This window comes from Equus przewalskii, chromosome 15 (assembly GCF_037783145.1).
Source record: "Equus przewalskii isolate Varuska chromosome 15, EquPr2, whole genome shotgun sequence".
NCBI classification, from domain to species: Eukaryota; Metazoa; Chordata; class Mammalia; order Perissodactyla; family Equidae; genus Equus; species Equus przewalskii.
In genome coordinates this window covers 70,672,581-70,690,774 of record NC_091845.1, presented here as the reverse complement: position 1 = coordinate 70,690,774, position 18,194 = coordinate 70,672,581, and the positions used below count along the sequence as shown (strand labels likewise).

The following is an 18,194-nucleotide window of genomic DNA, read 5'->3' as shown; positions in this document are numbered from 1 at the left end:
CCGGGCCTGCTCAGGACACAGGACCAGGATCCTGCCCTGCAGGAAGCGCGGGCGTTGAGGCGGGATGGCCTGGGGGTCAGACAGGGAGTTCTGCTCCTAGCTTTCTCCTCCCACATGTTGTTAGTGCTCCCGGCCTGATTACATTTCTCTCAGGGAGCTCCCAGTGCCTCTCAAATGCCATCTCACTGACATCCTAGGAGCCAGCCTGGCTATAGGAAGAGCACGGCGTGGAGTCCAGAAGACCTGGCTCAAGCCTGGCTCTGGTGTGTTACACTACGTAAGTCTCTTCATCACGCTGATCACTGTCGACTTCACGCGCTGTAACGAGAGTTACGGACATCATGCAAAATGCCGAGTGCACCGCCTGACGCTCAATTAATAGTTTTCTTCTTGTTCTGCCAGCATCCTCCACAAGAGAGATCTAGAAGAAAACCTGGGCTGCATGACGGCTGGCTGGCTCAAGGCCAAGGCTGCACCTGCGGTTTAGAACTGTCATTATTTCAGTGGTCTGACCTTTCTTCTCGGAAAGAAAAGTGTAACTCAGGCATACGGAGTCTCTAACCCTTTCCCGGTGCTGACCCAGGCATTTTACAGCCTGATTGAACCCACAAAAGCACTGCCCGAGGAAAGCCCTGGTACTCTCCCCATTTACAGAAGAGGCGACTGAAACTCATGGAAGTTAACAGAATTGATCCGACCACCAGCTGATTGCTGGAACTTGACCAGCTCTCTGTGACCCTCAGGTTGACGCTCGCTGTCCTGGACCATCCTGAACCCTGGAGGCACTGTGCCTCGGGCACGTGGGCACACTCTGTCAACCACACAGCTCTCTGCGAACACAAGGTGCACACACACCCCTTTCTGATCTAATTGAAAGCTTCAGCTGCTCCATTTCTACAAGGGCAACAGCTGTCCAGACTCCAGAAGAGGGTGACGGGATCTCTACTTCCTAAGTGTTAAAACTGGAGTGAGAACTGAGCAAGCCCCTGGGCTCCCCCAGGAACGCCGGTGGGAAACCATCCGTGGGCCCATCCGCTGTCAGATGTATGACAGGGAGGGGGAGGGCCACTGATTTTAAGATGGAGCCCTGGGCACGGTGCTGACATTTCTGGGAGGGGCATGATTCCAGGGCTGGGACCCGCTGTGTGAGGGGAAGTGGAAATGAAACCCTACAGGTCCCCTGAGGATCAACCTTTTCAAACACCTGCTAAAAGTGCTCACTCCATGGCCTGAGAATGCGGAGCAAATCCTAACCATAGTGAGAGGAAGAACATCACCATGTGACCACTGCCCTTTACTGAGCCCCGTCCCCAGGGCAGAACTGTGACAGCACCTTAGAGGCATCATCCCTGATTTCCACAACAGTCTTTGGGGTGGTGCTGCAGCCGGGAAAATGCCGCTCAGATCTCCTGCTGCAGCGAGCACAGCCTAGGGACAGGCCCAGCTGCTGCCCCTCTGGAGCCACCACCACATATGTGCAAGGCCACGTGTCCTGGGTGGCTCCCAGCCACGACTGATGCAGCAGGGGTACGAGTGCAGCCTGGGCCTGCAGGACAAGAGGCTCCTCTACTGGCCTGAGGACTCTCATCGGCCTGTCAGAAACCCTCCCAGAACTGCACTGCAGCCCGAGACTCTTCCCTCCCAGTCCTCTGTCCCTCCCTGTCTCGTCCCACAGGTGTCAGACCTGCACTGCAGTCTGGGCTCTCCCTGCCTACCCCAGTCCCGTCCTTTATCCCTCCCAGGTTTTTGCCAATAAATCTCTTGCAGGCCTAACCCTGTTCCGGTGTCTGCCTCCTGGAGGCCCTGAACTAACACGTGGGCATCAGTTCTCCTTTCACAGGTAAGAAAACATTGGACCAATGTTGATATGTCCAAGTCCCACAGGTGACAAGTGGCAGAGCTGGGATGACGTCCAGGTGTGTCTGACTCCCAGGCGAAGTGCTGCGATCACACCAGGCTTCCTCTCTAGCGATTCATGCAGGTTTGAAGCTAGGAGAGTTAGAGGGGACAGGCAGCTCTGACACATTTCAGTGTGGCCCCTCATTCTGTAGATGAGAAACCTGAGATCCTCCGGCAGTGGGAGAAACTACTCAGTTCAGTGGTGCCAACTCGAGGGGAGAGCCAGGCTATGGACAATCACTCCCCCCTTTGGAGGTTCAGGAAGGAGGCCCAGCGGAGGTCTCACGGTATGGAAGGAGGCCAGGCTGGACACAAGGCCACGGGCCGGGGAAACCAGGTTTGGAGGCTTATGGTCTGGCTCCCCAGCCTGGTGGGTGGGAATATGCCTGAAAAAGCCCAGCGAGGTTCCCAGCAGGGCGCACTGGTTGGAAAACACAGAGAAGAGCTGTGAAAGCTTGGGCACCACACACTGGTGCAGCTGAGGTGATGTCCCCTGGACAACCCTGCCTTGTCCTGCTTCTCCCTGTCCTCTTCCAACTGGTTCATAAGCCCCAAGGAGACAAAGCTTCTGGTCACACTTCCTTCTGGTCCCACTCTCTTCTACTCTTTTCACTGCAAAGCGAACTCTGACCGAGGTTTTCTTATATGATAACTACAAAGTCATTTCAGGACTGTGAGTAAAAGGCACATATGTACATTCAGACTTGACTAACATTCACAGATTAATACGGCCAAGAACTGTGTGGGCACAAGGATATGTTCTCTCCCTGAATGCTGCCCTGATATGCCAAGGGCCTAGACCGTATATCTGGAAGGAAGCCAGACTGCTCTAGGGCAAGGTGCACCTGCACCTTCACGAGTCCAGGGTCAGCGAGAGCTGCTACTCTGCTTCGGCCAGGCTCAGCTTGGCTTGCTGAAAACATCTGCAGCTGGCCCTGTAGCCTGCTCTCATCCTCCACGAAGCCCCGGTCTTCTTCAGGGAGGCTGAGTGAAGACATTCTCAAGAATTGATGGGTTTGTGCAGGACTTGCCAGGGAGCCTGGGAGAGCCACAAAACTGACCTCCTGGTGAAAACTCAGCCCTGACAGCCGTGAGTGAGGACCAATTCAGTGCCAGGCCCAGAGGCTTCTAGCAGGAGGTGGTGAGCTCTGTGTGTCCTGATGGTGGCAGCAGAGACCAGCTCAGGAGCCACATGGTCCCTGCTCCAGCTGAAGGTGGCCTGGATCCAATCAATTTTGGTCCTCAGCACAGCTGAGAATGTGTGGCTGTCTCTGGCGTGGCTCAGGAGACGAGGCATTTCCAGTCCTGGCACATGTACCCTTCCAGCTGTCGGGTGCAGCGCACGCTCTGGACGGGCAGGTGGAACTGCTGACACCCCTTCTTGAGCAGCCCTGAGATTTGCTATGATCACCCCTGCTTCCCCCAGAAGCAGCGATTCACCCACCTGCCCAGCAGTCCTGGCCTTCTGAAGTCGGGCTTCTGGCGGATGGAGAAGAGCAGGGCCAGGGCTGGTCTGAAAAGCCAGCTGTGAGGAAACCTATGCGTGCGCTTTGCTACCAGCCTAGACTGCCTGAACTGCCTCGCAAACAGGCAGAGGATGACACCCTTCTCTGAGGGCTGCAGAGTGAGCGCTAGGATAAATGTGGCGGCAGGGAAGGTCTGAAATATGGGGCCCTTAGACCTGGAAGAGTCTGCCCAGCTGATGGCTAGAGTGGGGCTGGGTTATGAAAACAGCCCGAGCATTTACTCCTCTGTACTTTGAAAGAGCACAGCGTGGTGAAGAAGTATTCTGTTATCTTAATGTCCCTCCTTTAGGGGCCTTCAGAGGAGAGGGGGCCATGACAGAGGACAGGGAGCTGGAAGTGGAGACGGCCAGGGCTGAAGCAGGAACCTGGGTGAGTGATGGCTTAGGGGAGCCTCCCATGTGGATGGGGGAAATGCAAGACAGACGCCAAAGGAAGTGGGGTCCGGGTTCCCAGAGGCTAACAGTCCACTTTGAAGAAAGGTTCCTATCATCCTTTACACAGGAATATTTTCTGTCCCAGTGCCTGCAGCTCCTGTCAGAGTGCCAGCAGCATTCTCGAGGTGCAGGTCCAGTCTGTGTCCGTGCTTCTCTCCTGGCTGACATTATTATGCATGATTTCGGCAGCCCATGGGTTTTCCAGCTTTGCAGTAAGATCTGATCTGATTTCAAACTCTTACATAGCAAAGGGCTGGAGAAGTCTTTTTAGAATTGCAAACCCAGGTGGGTGTGGCCTGTGTGCTCTGTGCTGACTGGCCCAGGCCAAGAGGGAGGCCCAGGTAAGGAGAGGGCTCCAGATGTTGTGGAGGGAGCCACATCACACATCCCTGCTCCTAGTGCTTGGCACAGTGCCTGGCACACAATGGGTGCTCACGAAATAATGTGTTGAATCAGACAAACAGACTCTACCACCAGATGTGGGCTGATTCCTGTGTGATGGGGACCCTGGGCAAGTCACTTCACCTGGCGACTTATGCCCCCATCTGTAAGGTGTGTTCCTTGCACAGTGTTTTTGCTTTTTCTGTTTTTTTTTTTCTTTTGCTGAGGAAGATTAGCCCTGAGCTAACATCTGTGCCAATCTCCCTCCACTTTATATGTGTGTTGCTGCCACAGCATGGCTGATGAGTGGTGTGGGTCCCAGCCTGAGATCTGAACCCGTGAACCCCGGGCCACTGAAGCAGAGGGCACTGAACTTAACCACTATGCCACTGGGCCAGCCCCTGCTTTTTCTGTTTTTATTTTATTCCTCTGACTAGTCTGTTTTAATGATGGAATGATTAAAAATAATGGGAATTCACATCATAAACTAGAGCCTTTAGACTCATGTAAAGAATGGAAAATTAGAAAGCTGTCTCTAATGTGGTTATTTCTCAAATATGACCATTATTAATAATTTATTGGCTAATAGTGCTACATTTTCTCATTATCATTCTTCTGTTTTAGAAGTGGGCAAAGTTTTAGGAACAAAAAGTTTCCATGAGAGACAATAAAGCTGCTTAATGAAAGAATGAAACATGCAGCCTGCAAACATTTCCACTCATCCATCCCTGACATGGGACGTTTGCTTTGCTTATCAACTAGAAGGAGACAGAAAGCTGGGAGAGGTGGCTCCTGGAACGAATCCAGACTCCAGATTAGAAAGATCTTGGAGCACAATGGTGAGGAGAAATCGCGTTCACGTTCCAGGCACACGCCTCCTGCACTAACGTGTACACGGCCCGATGCGGGAGGAAGCCTGGTGGACCCGGCTCCACAGCCTCCTCTGTGCAGAGCCTCTGGGGCTTTGCTCCTCTGGAGGTCAGGGTGAGCCCATGGTGACGTGACAGTCAGCACAACCAACGGAGCTGATGCCAGTGCAGGCCGCCCGAATGTGCCCACAGTGTCCAGAACAAGGGAGCCACCATCCGCTCTCCTCTGCCAGGGCCAGGCAGGTGTGCATTGTGCGCTCCCTTCTGGGGGAGCAGGACAAAGTGGAGGCCATCCAAAGGGGCAGATGGCGGGGCAGGGCCAGGCAATGGGGCTATGAAGAGACCTGAAGGGGAGGGATGAGAAGCTCAGAGAAGGAGAAGACTGCCCTTGAGAGCCTTTTCCAATGTTTCAAGGGGTAGCAGATGGACTTGTTTTGTTTGGTTTTGGAAGGCATGGCTTAGGGCCACAGAGTGGAAATTACAAGCAGGCAAATGTCAGGCCCCCAAGAGAGCTGGTAACAACCTGAGGGGCTGCTTCTAGAATGGGCTATCTGATGAGCGAGGAGCACAGAAGCTGTCTCACCCCTGGAAGGTCCAGAGGGAGGCTGGATGACACCCGTGCGGGGTGGGGCGGGGCTGAGGTCGAGAAACTCTAAGAACCTAGGAGCAAGTACACGGGGAAGATGACGGAAGCCTAAGGTCCAAGCGGCCACACCAGGACCTTGATGGAGTTGTCAGGGAGACAGTCTCCTGATCCCTAGTAAAGGAGGGACAGACAGGTGCTGGCGGCCTGGGGAGAGCCCTTTTCCACCAACACCTCTGGAGGCCAAAGATGAAGATGAGGCCCACACTGCAACCAGCTCACACCCTGCAGGAACAAGGACAAGTGGGGGAGGTGGCAGGGAGCAGCTAAATCCACAGGGAACTCTCAAGCCTCAACTTGGCTACAAGAACTGTTTTGCCAAGGCTAACAGAACTTCCTGCAAGACCAAAGCTTCATCTCTTCTTCCCTCTTGGGGGAAGAGAGAGGAGGAGGAGAGATGAAGGAGGGGAGTAAAGACAGGAAGGAAGATGGGAGTGAAGTAGGAGAGGCAGGTGAGGGCTCTGCTCCTTGGCGGCCGTACATTAGGAAGTGACGACTCTCACTGCTGGTGTCTTGGTGCCACGTTGTTACAGGCACTGGCAGGCTACCCCTGAGGGTGAGTGGGGCAGGGTGGTGTCAGGACAGGAGCACTGGGCTGGGAGACAGATTCTTCGAGCTCTCATCCCAGCCCTGCCTCTCCCTAACCCCGGGGTCCCGGGTGAGCCATGTCACCGCTCCAGCTTGGTGTCTCTTTCTGCAGAACCTGAAGGTTCTCCCAGCTCCTGGGAGTTGCGCCTTCACGAGCAGTGGGCATCTGAGCCGCAGCGGCAGACCCCAGGACTAGGGGTAGGGATAACCCATGATTCTTGTCCTGCCACCTTGTTTCTCGGGATTCTGGGAAGTTCTGCAGCCCACCTGGTGGGGACTGCCCAACTCTGGGGCTGGCTGACGTGGGAGAGGAAGGAGGGGAGGGAGGAGGGGGACAGGGCAAGGCACTTACAGCAGGAGGAGATGGGCACGCTGATGGCCAGGATCACCCAGGCGATGTCCATCTTGCTCAGGCAGATGGTGGCTCTGTGCTGGGGTTTATCCCCTTCAGCCACGTGGGAGATGTTCGCCGCTGTTCCAGGCTTCCAGGTCCCGGCAGGGACCAGGCGGTTGAGGAAGTTTCCCGTGGCTGTAGACACTACTGTGGAGAGGGGACTGGGCACCCTGTCGGTCATGGTGGGGGTAGCGGCAGCCTTCTCCTCGGCTTGGGAAACAGTGCTTTCTGAGACCCCGGGGGGGTGCGCTGGGGCCTGTGGGGTTGAGGATGGTCCCTGAGGAATCCCCTTGGAAGGGGCTGAGACACTGGCATCGAAGGCAGCCTGGGTGGGCCCTGTGGCAGCCGTGAAGACGCCAGAGCTGGCAGACAGAGGTCTGTTGGTGGTAGGGGTGACAGTAAGCCAGGAGTCACTGTGGCTGGGGCTGTCCTGTGGGTCACCGCGGGGGTGCTGAGAAGGCACTGGGGCAGGTTGTGGACTGGCAGGGGCACCTGAGGCTGCTGTGGCGTTCAGCTCCACTCCTTGGCTGGTGAAGGTGGAACCACCCCCCTGGTCTGCTGTGCTAAGGCCTGGCTTGTCCTCTGCAGGCACCAGGGGGGCAGTGGGTGGTACCCACGAGGTCCTGCTGGGCGCTGCCATTGTGGCCACTGTCTGGGGCTGTGGCGAGGAGAAGTAATCCCAGAGTGGGTTCCTGGGGGTGAGGGTGGAGGAGTCAGGCTCCACAGACCCTGTGAAGCTGCCTTTGTAAATCTGAAATATCTTCCCCAGGGGCCGCTTCTGCCCCAGATGTGTGGAGCTCTGATTTCTAGCCCGCTGGCCCTCCTTCCTCCCAGAGTGGCCACTGAGTGCAGGCGGGACAGGGCGTAATGAACTACCGGCCCCCCTTCGGGAAGAGCCTGGAGGCCTGGGGTGCCTGCGCGTGGTAGCCCGGGTCGGTGCTGTGGTGGGGTGGCTGGTGGCTCCTGTTGGTTTTGTCAGCAGGATGGTGGGTGCAGCCTTCCCTAGAGGATGGCCCTCTGAGTGGGAGGATGTGGTTGCCATGGTAGCAGGAAGGGGCTGTGTGGGCAGGAGGCCTTCAGAATGGGGGGTGGCTGCTGTTGCCATGATGGTGGAGATGGTGTTTGTAGGAGGGTGTCCATCTGGATGGGGTGTCATTGCTGTGGGAGCTTCCGTCTGTGAGAAGGGTCCATCGGGATGGAGGGTCAGTGTCACCACGGAGGCAGGTGCAGCTGCCACGGATGAGTGTCTGGTAGAGCTGAGCAGTGCTGTCACCATAGTGCTTGGGGTGGTGCCTGAAGGGAGGACCTGAAGAGATTCCCTGGGAGATGGTTCCTGGGCAGCAAATACCAGTGCTTCGGTCAGTGCCAAGATCAGGAGGAAGCCTTGAGAGGGAGACAGAGAGAAGAGGTGAAATACCCGGGGAACAGCTCAGAGCCTGTGCCTTCCTAATCCATGAGCCTGTAAACCTCCGGGAACTCAAGGGAAACACCAGGAGCATTCTTGAGGTCCACACTGCTGCCCTGACACTTATCAGATCCAGAATCACGGCGGGGGCGGAGAGGGAGCGGCAGGTCTATTAGGTAGGAGCAACCCAGCACGGCTGGGAACCACAGTTGGCTAAGCCAGCCAGCCCCACCCCTTCCCAAATGCCTCTGAAATGCTATCAGCCCTTCACCCACGGGCACCTTCGAGAACAGGCTGGGGCTGGAGTGGGCCTCTGAGTGCCCGCTGCCCCTCTGCAGCAGGGAGTGGTCGAGGCCAGCCTGACTACAGGGAAGCCGGAAGCTCTGTGAGAGCCACTGAGTCAAATGAGGAAGGCTCAGGTGGGCAGAGCTGACCAGCTCCCATGCCTTTGCTGAATCTTCCACTTATGAACTAGACAAAGGTACAAATGGACAGACCTCTGTTCATTCAGGCCCTCTCACCAACCAGTTAAGGAGGGTCTACCTTCTCCTCGACCCTGGAGCACCCGAAAAGGGACAGCGTGGCATGTGGCCCTGGATGAGCTCACACAAATGCACAAACAAGACAGAGATGTCAGTGCCACTGGAGAGTGACAGGCAGAAGGGGGCAGGTCCAGAGCAGGCGACCAGATCTGGCACCCGTAAAGCACTGAGCACAGAGCCTGGAAGAGAAGACGTGCTCCATAAACGCCAGCCGGGTTTACGGCTGCCGTCCGCATTGACTGCTTTTCCTAGGTGCTCCTGAGGCTGAACTCTCTGTGGAGAACCAGTGATGCCCAGCCTTTCTGAGCAGGAGGAGCCCTTTTGAGTACTACAAGAAAATCCTGGATTTTGCCTGATGGTCATTGTATACGCTTTAGTTCATCGAGCAAATACACAAGGACAAAAACTACACATTTAAAAACACTTCTAAATATGTGCGGATCTTATTAACACAACAGCATGTACCTACCTTTAAAAATAACACCTCACGTACACCTGAGATGTACAGATCTATTCAGATTATAGACTGGAAGACTGGCCACCCCTGTACAACACATGGGCCAGGAAAAGCTGGGCCCAACAGCCTCTAGGGCCTGCTTCTGACCTATGAACTCCTCCTTGTTCACACTACCCCCTCCTGCTCACCCTCATGCCCTTCCTTCAGCGCTGCTGGCTGCCCAGGCCATGGCCAAAGCAAGGGCTCTCGCAGGGATTCCTGGGAGTCTGGGATGGTCAGCAAGCTGCTGGCAGGAGAGGGTAGGGACTCTGGTGAGCTTCCGGGAACAGAGGGGGGAGATCATTTCCTGGCCATCTCCAGCAGCACCACTGGGGCCGCCTCCAACTTAGGTGTGGGGTGGAGTCCGGGAGTGGACTGACGTCCCCCTCACCCTGCACTTGCAAATTAGTGGGTGTGGGGAGGCTGAGGGACTGTAGATCAGAGACTGTAGCCCCCACCATCTCTAAGACCAACCTACCTTTCTAAACTTTCATTTGTGATCTAAAGCATACATCAACTGTGTGCTCTGCTTATTCAGGTCAGTCCTAAAAACTTTATTGAGCGCCTGTTCCAGCCCAGTCTTTCACACTTGATTGAACCCTCACAGCCATTCGCCGGGGCAGGAAATTGAGGCTCAGGGAGATTAAGTACCAAGTTCAAAGTCCCAAGCAGCAGAAGTATACGAAACCAGGGCAGTATCCAAAATGCATGCTTTTCCTGGTCAAGCACCACCGATGATGCACAAGGGGGACAAGAAGGACGGTAAGTTGCACCCACAGAAGCAACAACGTGCCACTATGCTCTGACTGGCTCAGGGTTACTCAGCCCCTCTCCTGCAGCTTAACACCACAGGGACAACGTAGTCTTAGAACTGGTGCTTGTGACCTCTGACGTTCTGAGGGACATTCTCTACTAGCCTCTGCTGCCTCACGAGTGCCTTGGTTCAATGTAAGCATTGTTATGGACTGAACTGTGTTCCTCCTAACGCGTATGTTGAAGCCCTAACCTCCAGGTCCTCAGAATGTGCCTGTATTTGACACAGGGCCCTTAAAGAGATGAGTAAGGTAAAATGAAGCTATCAGGGTGGCCCGAATCCAATCTGCCTGGTGTCCTTAGAAGAAGAGGAGATTAGGACACACAGAGAGACACAGGGATGCTCTGCAGACAGAAGGCCACGAGAGGACACGGTGAGAAGGCAGCCCTCTGCAAGCCAGTGGGAGACCAATCCTCTTGGCAGCTGAAGCTTGGCCTTCTGGCCTCCTGAACTGTGAGAAGGCAACCATCCGTTGTTATTTAACCCCTCGTCTGTGGTCCTTTGTTACGGCAGCCTGAGCAGACCGACACAAGTGTCTCCCTCAGAGATGCCCCAAGAAGGAGAGGCGGAGATGGGGCTGTGTGCAGATGGTTTATTCTGGGAAGTGATCTGAAGGGACGGCCATGAGAGTCTGAGATGAGTGAAACAGGGAAAATCACTCCAAGGGCAGGTTACGAGCTGACAAGAACGGGCAACTCAGATTCACTGGGGACCCCCAAGGAGCTGAGTAGACGGCACCTCCAACTGTCCGTGTGAGAGGGGCACTTAGCAGCAGCTCCCACCCAACTGGCCCAGGGCTGCTGCATGGTGCTCACTCCACCGCACGTCCTCGCTCCTGCACGAGGCGCGGGGCTGAGTCAGAGCAGCCCTGGGTGGAGAGCCTGTCAGGTTATGGAGTGCCCAGCTGGTGGCTGCCGCAACAGCTGGAGTTAAAATTAAGGGCCCAGAGGATCCCTGGGGTGGAGCACCAGATGTGTTCGCTACAATCAGAGATCAGAGATCAAGGACACAGTAATCTTTTGGCAACAGCATCAAGGGCAACACAAAGCTTTCAGAGAGACCCCTAGTGACGCCAGTGACAGGCCTGGGGGTGGGAGAGGAGCTTCTTGGCCTCTAGGAGAACTTCCGTAGCACTCCAGAGGCAGAGGGGTTAACACATCCTGGTCTTTAAAATGCTCAGGGAAAGAAATTCCCCTGACATTCCCACCAGGAGCAGTCCAGGGGCTAGACTCCTCCCACCTGGGAAGTGGATGGCCGGCTCCTCCTTGTCTTGAGACTCACCACGTGAGTAAACGTGTTTGCCTTTGCTGCTCCTGCAGGTTTTTTTTCAGTTTGTTTTTTGTTTTTTTTCAGTTGCCAGCATCCCCTGAAGTTTTCTTTTTCTCTCTGGGAGGACTGTAAAATGACACCTCAGCCATTTCTTCTCAAGACTTTAGAGTAATCCTTTGGTACCTGAATGGATGCTGCCATGCTGCGTGCAAGGGGTTCCACCTGGAGGAAGACGTTTAGCTGTCACGGTGAGAGGGGCCCTAGGGGAAACCGAATCTAGTGCCCTCATTTCACAGAGTGGGCAATGGAAGAGGTGAAGTGACTTGTCCAAGAGCACACAGTTTTGGGTACACAGCCTGCATCACAGTTATTATTTCAAAGCAATTTTTCATTTGTTCCATAAAAATTGCTACAGTGTTGCACAGCCCAAACCTCTCCTTCAACCTCGCCTGTCACCTTCAATATGGAAAGCAGACAAGAGTTTACCTCTCCTCCTTGGCACAAAAGGTTAACAACTGAACACTGTCACAATAACCGTACAAGGCCTTCAACTCGGGATGCAAATTTTCATTCAAGGCCCTTTGTGCTGGCCTGCTTGCTCCCCTCCCCACAGTCTGGGGCTAGCGCCTCTTTGCATATCCTTTGCATAGATTTACATAATGGACTCTGGAGGCTCTAACTTCAAATACGTAAGAGAGACTAAAACTAAAATCTAGCTTGACGTGCTCTAAAAGTGGAATTGATTTTTCAAGTGTGCTAGAATAAGGACAAGTGTGTGTGAGGGGGGTAACCCACAGATAGATGGGGACCTAGATGTCACAGAATTCTACCCAGAATTCCACTGCATACCTGATCCCAGGACCCAAGGGAAGGAAGGGCCTTCCTCCTGTTTATTTGTGGGCTGCCCACAGTCCACACTGGGGGTGATATTTGCAACTGGCAAAGGCGAGGAGGGAACTGGTGAAGAGAGAAACGGCTCATCCTTATGGAGTGCTTCCTGCGTACCAGGAGCTGCTGGAAGGGCAAAGCCCGTACTGACACATTTATCCTCCCAACAACGTGAGGAGGCGGGTACTCCCTCCCTACTGCAACTGAGGAAAGGAGGCACAGAGAGGGACAGGAACCTGCCTCCTTTCACTCAGCTGGGGAATGGTGAGCTGTGCTCTGAACCTGGCAGCTGGCTCAGAGTCTACACTCGCAACCACTTTCACTCACTGTCTGCACCCCCTCAGCCCCGCCCCGCTCTGCACATTCAAAGCAATGATCCATAATCTTTTGGGAATTGACTTTCTGTCATTGGTCTTTCGACTTTTCTTCCCTCTTGTTTTCTTCTATCTCCATTTCAGGGCTCTGTATCACACACTTGGTCTTCTTTTAACAAGCCAGTCAATTAACTTTCTTTGCAAGTACCTGGGGGCAGGTGGCACACTTGTAGTAGTTCAATACAAGGGCTGGAAACCCTGCTGTAATTCTCTCTTCTTCCCCAGTCCTGGCATCTCATGCACACCATTGTTTAATTAAATTCACTGCATAATTTGCTCTTAAAATTGCTTACATACACACAAGACATATTTGTTACAAAGACAAATTTTCCTTTACACATATAAACAGAATTCTATCCCACTTTCCTTGTAATTTTAAATATCTTCTTTTAAGTAGAGCTTCCCTCCTCATTAAACTAGGTTTCCACTGCCAGCCATTGTCTCCATCGTCTCCAAAGCCTTGTGACAGAATCACAGGAGTCTGAGAAGTCTTCTAAGCCATCCCTCAGCCCTAAGCAAGATGGCAGCTCGGCCATCCTGGATGCTTGGTATGGTGATTTAAAATCTGCGTCTGTAAGTTCTCTCACACTCCTCCCACCGAGAGGGGGAGTCTGTTTCCCCTCCCCTTGGAACTGGGTGGGCCTTTGTGACTTCCTTAGTGAACAGAATGAGGCAAGTGACACCACATAACATCCCAGGACAGGGCAGAACAGGTCACGCAGCTTCTGCAGTTTTCTCCTCAGGGCCTTCAGCCCCATGTAATGAGTTCCCTTCCTTCGAAGCTAGCACGTGGAGACTGAGTGTGCAGAGGCATGTGGAGAGAATGTGCAGAGCCCATGCGAAGAGAGAGTATGCAGAGCCCATGCAAAGAGAGAGTGTGCAGAAGCCCTGCGGAGAGAGTGCAAGCCCCTGTGGAGAGAGAGTGCAGAGCCCATGTGGAGACAGAGTGTGCAGAGTCCCTGCGGGAGAGAGAGTGCAGAGCCCATGCGGAGAGAGTGTGCAGAGCCCCTGCGGAGAGAGAGTGCAGAGCCCATGTGGAGAGTGTGCAGAGCCCATGCGGAGACAGAGTGGGCAGAACCCCTGCGGGAGAGAGAGTGCAGAGCCCATGCGGAGAGAGTGTGCAGAGCCCATGCGGAGAAGGAGTGTGCAGAGTCCGTGTGGAGAGTGAGAGGAAGGCCTCGGGAGCCCAGCTGGTCTAGCCCCAGCCAGGCGTGAGAACTGAGAGGGAAGGAGCCTAGGAGATGAGCCTGGCCCAGCCACTATTGGATTGTGATCACACAAGAGACCCCAAGTGAGAGCCACCCAGCTGAGCCCAGTCAACGTTAACATTCGTGGACAAAATAAATGACTTTTGCTGCTTTAAGCTACTGTTTTGGGGTGGTTTGTTTTTCAGCAATAGGTACCTGGAAGTTGTGGGAATTTAACTTCTGCATCTGATGTTTCTACAACAAAAGGAATGAGTATCCACAGCATACCAAATCTGACCATCAGGGAGTCTGTTTCTGACATGGGCAATAACACACAATCTTGCCAGGAAACAGCTGTTCTAATTTCAAGATTAGTGTCTTTCTTTTTAATTAAAAAATTTTTTTTGGTGAGGAAAATTGGCCCTGAGCTAACATCTGTTGCCAATTTTTCTCTTTATTTTTCCTTTTTCTCCTCAAAGCCCAGAACATATTTGTATATCTTAGTTGCAAGTCATTCTAGTTCTTCTATGTGGGATGCCACCACAGCATGGCTTGATGAGTGGTGTGTAGGTCTGTGCCCAGGATCCGAACTGGCGAACTCTAGGCCGCCACAGTGGAGTGTGTAAACTTAACCACTAGGCAATGGGGCCAGCTCTGAGATTACTGTCTTTTAATAGGGAGGGACATCAGGTCTCTCTGGTATCTAACTCCTTCACTTAATGGATGAGAAGGCTGAGGCCCAACAAAGCGAAATACTTGCCTCGCTACACAATTACATAGGGTTAGGGCCAGAAGGGATCCAGGCCAACTCACTGCCCTGCCCCAGTCCCACTAATGCCCCAAACCCACAGTGCTCTCTTGACATCACTATGCTCCCCGTATTCCAGTGTGCTCCCCCCTCTGAACTTTGATGTTCCCCCTTGTTTTAAAGATAAAACATGAACTCTGCATTTCTTGGAGCATGGTTTCCCTCACTCAAAAATAAATATGTATCGTTGACTTCATGGTGAGCTGGGCAACTGCTCTTAAGAGGTACCCATGCCCATGATCTTGGCTTCTTTATGAAACTAAGGAGTTTCAGGTGCAAATCTTTGCTGTAGCCCTCTCTCCGGGCAGACACATTCCAAATGTGCCCTTCCATCAGATCCTGCTGGGGACATGGCTCTGATCACAGGGCTAAAGGACAGAAGGTTCTGCTTGGTGTGTAGAGCTCCCTGAGGCCATCACCTGGTGGGTTCCAGAAATGTCTGGAGATCACTGATTCAAAAGGTGGACTGATGAGGTCCATGACTCCACGGGGAATTATTTCCCAGAGTGCAATCTCCAGAACGGCAAGCAAGAAAATCACGTGAGACGGGGCCCAGGCACCCAGACACACCTGTGGCCTCTGGCCAGCATGAATTCACCTTGGGCTGCAGCTCCAGGAGGCCAGCAGATCACAGCTTCCTAACAACAACATGTACGTGCAACACATGCACACACACAAGCACGGCACAGGTTCTCTCCTGGGAGCAGGAAACAGGCAAGAATGACAGATTTGCAGCCTGGGTCCTGCCATCATCTGCATGCTAAGAGACAGTTAAGCCATTTGTCTAAGTTCAAAACAGTCCCCATGGAGCAGGACCAGGATTTAAAGCTGGTTTCTCCGACCCTGGCAGCTTGAGACCCTAGGGACTGAGAGATTTCTGATTCAGGAAAACGTCCTACATGAGCAGAGGAATGCTTTATGAAGACAGGCAATGACATAACGATAGTAACAGCTGTCATGACCACAATTAAAAACCAAACTTTCCCCAAAGGCAGCGACACTTGGGGCAACTAATGTTGCCTTTTCTCCCAGCTTTAGCTTTTCTGCCTTAGTCATTTGGTTCCGCTTGGGACTAGCATTTTCCACCCAGAACTCCTCCAGAGTCTTGAAGGCTTTCTTAGGAGTCCCTCCTTGTGTGCCCATCACTGCTAAGCCCCCACCTCTCTGAATGGAAATGGCCAGGTCTTCTCTGTTTCGCTGTCTGAACACGAAGCTGCTGGAGGGCAGGCACCGTGTCTGGTTCAATGTCACATCCTTGTATCTAGTCCAGCACCTTGGCTACTATAAATGTTTGCTGAAGAATAAGAAACCCTCCTAAATCACTCACTAGCCAGCTGCAGCAGCTTGTGTTTTCTAAAAATAACCATCCCAATACATCCTGACCCACGGACTCTTCCCAAACGTGGCTCTGGTGCTCCTACTCAGAGGTGAGGTCTATGTTCTGTCCTCTTGAATCTGGGTGGGTTTGTGACTATGGCTGAACTGATGCCACATGATTTCTGAGGCCAGGTCATAAAAGCTGGTAAGGCTTCTTCCTGGTTCTTACTCTTGAGTGCCTACTCTCAGAAACCAGCCATCATGCTGTGAGGACGCCTGAGCAGCCCATTGAGGGGCCCACATGGGAAGGAACTGAGGCCCCTGGGCTTCAGTCCCAGCCGAACTTCCAGATGACAGCCAGCACCAACCTGCCAGCCACGGGAGCGAGCCATCTTGAACGTGGATCTTCCAGCCCAGTCAAGCTACCCCAGCTGAATCTTGGTGGAGCAGAGACAACTGATCACTTCCCAAATTACAGATTTATCAGCAAAATGAATGGTTATTTTTGTTTTAAGCCGCTGAGTTTGGGGGTGGTTTGTCAGGCAGCAACAGTAAGTGGAATCCATCTATGTAGAAGTGAAATTAAAGCTCTTTCAGTGACATTCTGGATTTAAACATCAGAGTTTTTTAGCGCTGCAGCTCAACAGGCTGATTTGAGGTTCCCTTAACTCTCCTCCTCTCCTGCCCAGACTCAGGAAAGGGAAACATCTCAATTCCCGGCTCCTTCTACGGCGTCAAGATTTCTCTGCTCTACAGCTGGCAGTTCCCGCAAAGGAAGAAAGGAACAAACGCATGCAGGAGCGCCACGAAGCTCCCTGGCACCCATGCACCTTGAGGGCTTGGGGGACAGACAGAATCAAGCTGGAGGCTAGTAGATGGTGCCCACATATTAAAGTCATGACCGTTTCCTTCAAGGAGCTGCTATGCTAGAAGCGAAGAAAGTCAGCCATGACAGGGGCACAAACCCACACACCAGACATGTTCTCCCAAAGACTGTCTCCAAACAAAAATGAGAGTCAGAATTAGACGGATGAAAAGGTCAACTCAGCTTCTCATAAAATAATGGGGTCATTAATATTCAGGGAACATCTCGCTGACATCATGGGAAAGAATACAAAGGCACCAGTCCAGACTGCCTTGTACTCTCCCAAACTAAAAGGAAAAGGCTCATAAAAAATGTTCCATGCTTTACAAGCAGAGAACCCAACAAACACTACCTCAGCCAGGTGATTAAGGTCAACATCAACAGGGATAAAGTCACGGTGAGAATGTGTCCCCTGGATATAAAGACAGCACTTCACCACTGTGGTTTATCTTCTCCAAACCTATAACCCCAGAATAATCAGAAGAAAAACATCTGAAAAATCCCACCTGAGAGACATTCTACAAAATATTTGACCACTACTCCTCAAAACTGTCAAGGTCATCAGAAACAAGGAAAGTCTGAGAAAGCATCACATCCAAAATGTATCTAAGTAGACACGACAACTAAATGTCATGTGGTATCCTGGATGAGATCCTGGGACAGAAAAAGGGCATTGGGAAAAATGAAGGAAATCTGAATCAAGTATGGACTGCAGTTAGCACTAATTATCAATATTGTTTTATTAATTGTGACAACTGTATGACAGGAATGTAAGATGTTAATAACAGAGGAATCTGAGTGCAGGGCACGTAGGAACTCTCTGTTCTACTCTTGTAACTTTTCTGTGAGTTTAAAACTATTCTAAAATGAAAAGAAAATACATAAAAAAAGTTCCATGGAGGTCAGACAGCAGGGACAGTGTGAGGGCCATCCCATGGGGTGGGTCCTGGGAGGGCACTTAGCTGAAGGGAGGTTTGCAGGCAACTTTCCCAGCAACCCAGTATAAGATCATGCGAGATGGGGGCATGCAGATGGGGCAGGGGGAGCCTGAGCCCCTCCCTGCCCTGATGGCAGATCCTACTTTAGTGGGTAGATCCAACCTATCTACTGGGACATTTTGGAGCCTACTTAGAGAAAAAGAAAGGGGAAAAAAATCCCATGACCATTGCCACATCTGTCCATATTCCCTCTGACTCTACCTTTTAAATATTTGCATTCAGAGTCGAAGTGTGAAGTCTGGAGATGAAATGGTCAGAAGGACTAAGAGCCTGAACACATAGTTTTGAGACCTGTTCAAATTTCAACTGAGGGGTCAGGGTAAATGCCACCCATGTAACATAAACAGTCACAACTTTCTTGACCGAGGAAGCAGGCTGCATAAAATCAGAGCTTATTTATCATTACCACGGGGCTAGACTGCCCTGCTGTTTAAACACGGAAGCCATATAAGGTGTTGGATATGGACACCTCCGGCCTCATTCAAAATTTCTGCCCA

General features: G+C 52.5%; 1 protein-coding gene across 7 annotated transcripts in view; it reads right to left on the bottom strand.

Annotated features, from left to right (window-relative positions):
• TMEM108 (transmembrane protein 108) overlaps positions 1-18,194 on the bottom strand; it is a 326,114-nt gene that overhangs the window by 9,456 nt on the left and 298,464 nt on the right. For all 7 annotated transcript variants that reach the window (XM_070576059.1, XM_070576061.1, XM_070576060.1 and 4 more), the window contains one exon: positions 6,693-8,117. In XM_070576059.1, coding sequence (XP_070432160.1) covers positions 6,693-8,117 — 1,425 coding nt within the window. The remainder of the gene's footprint in view (positions 1-6,692; positions 8,118-18,194) is intronic.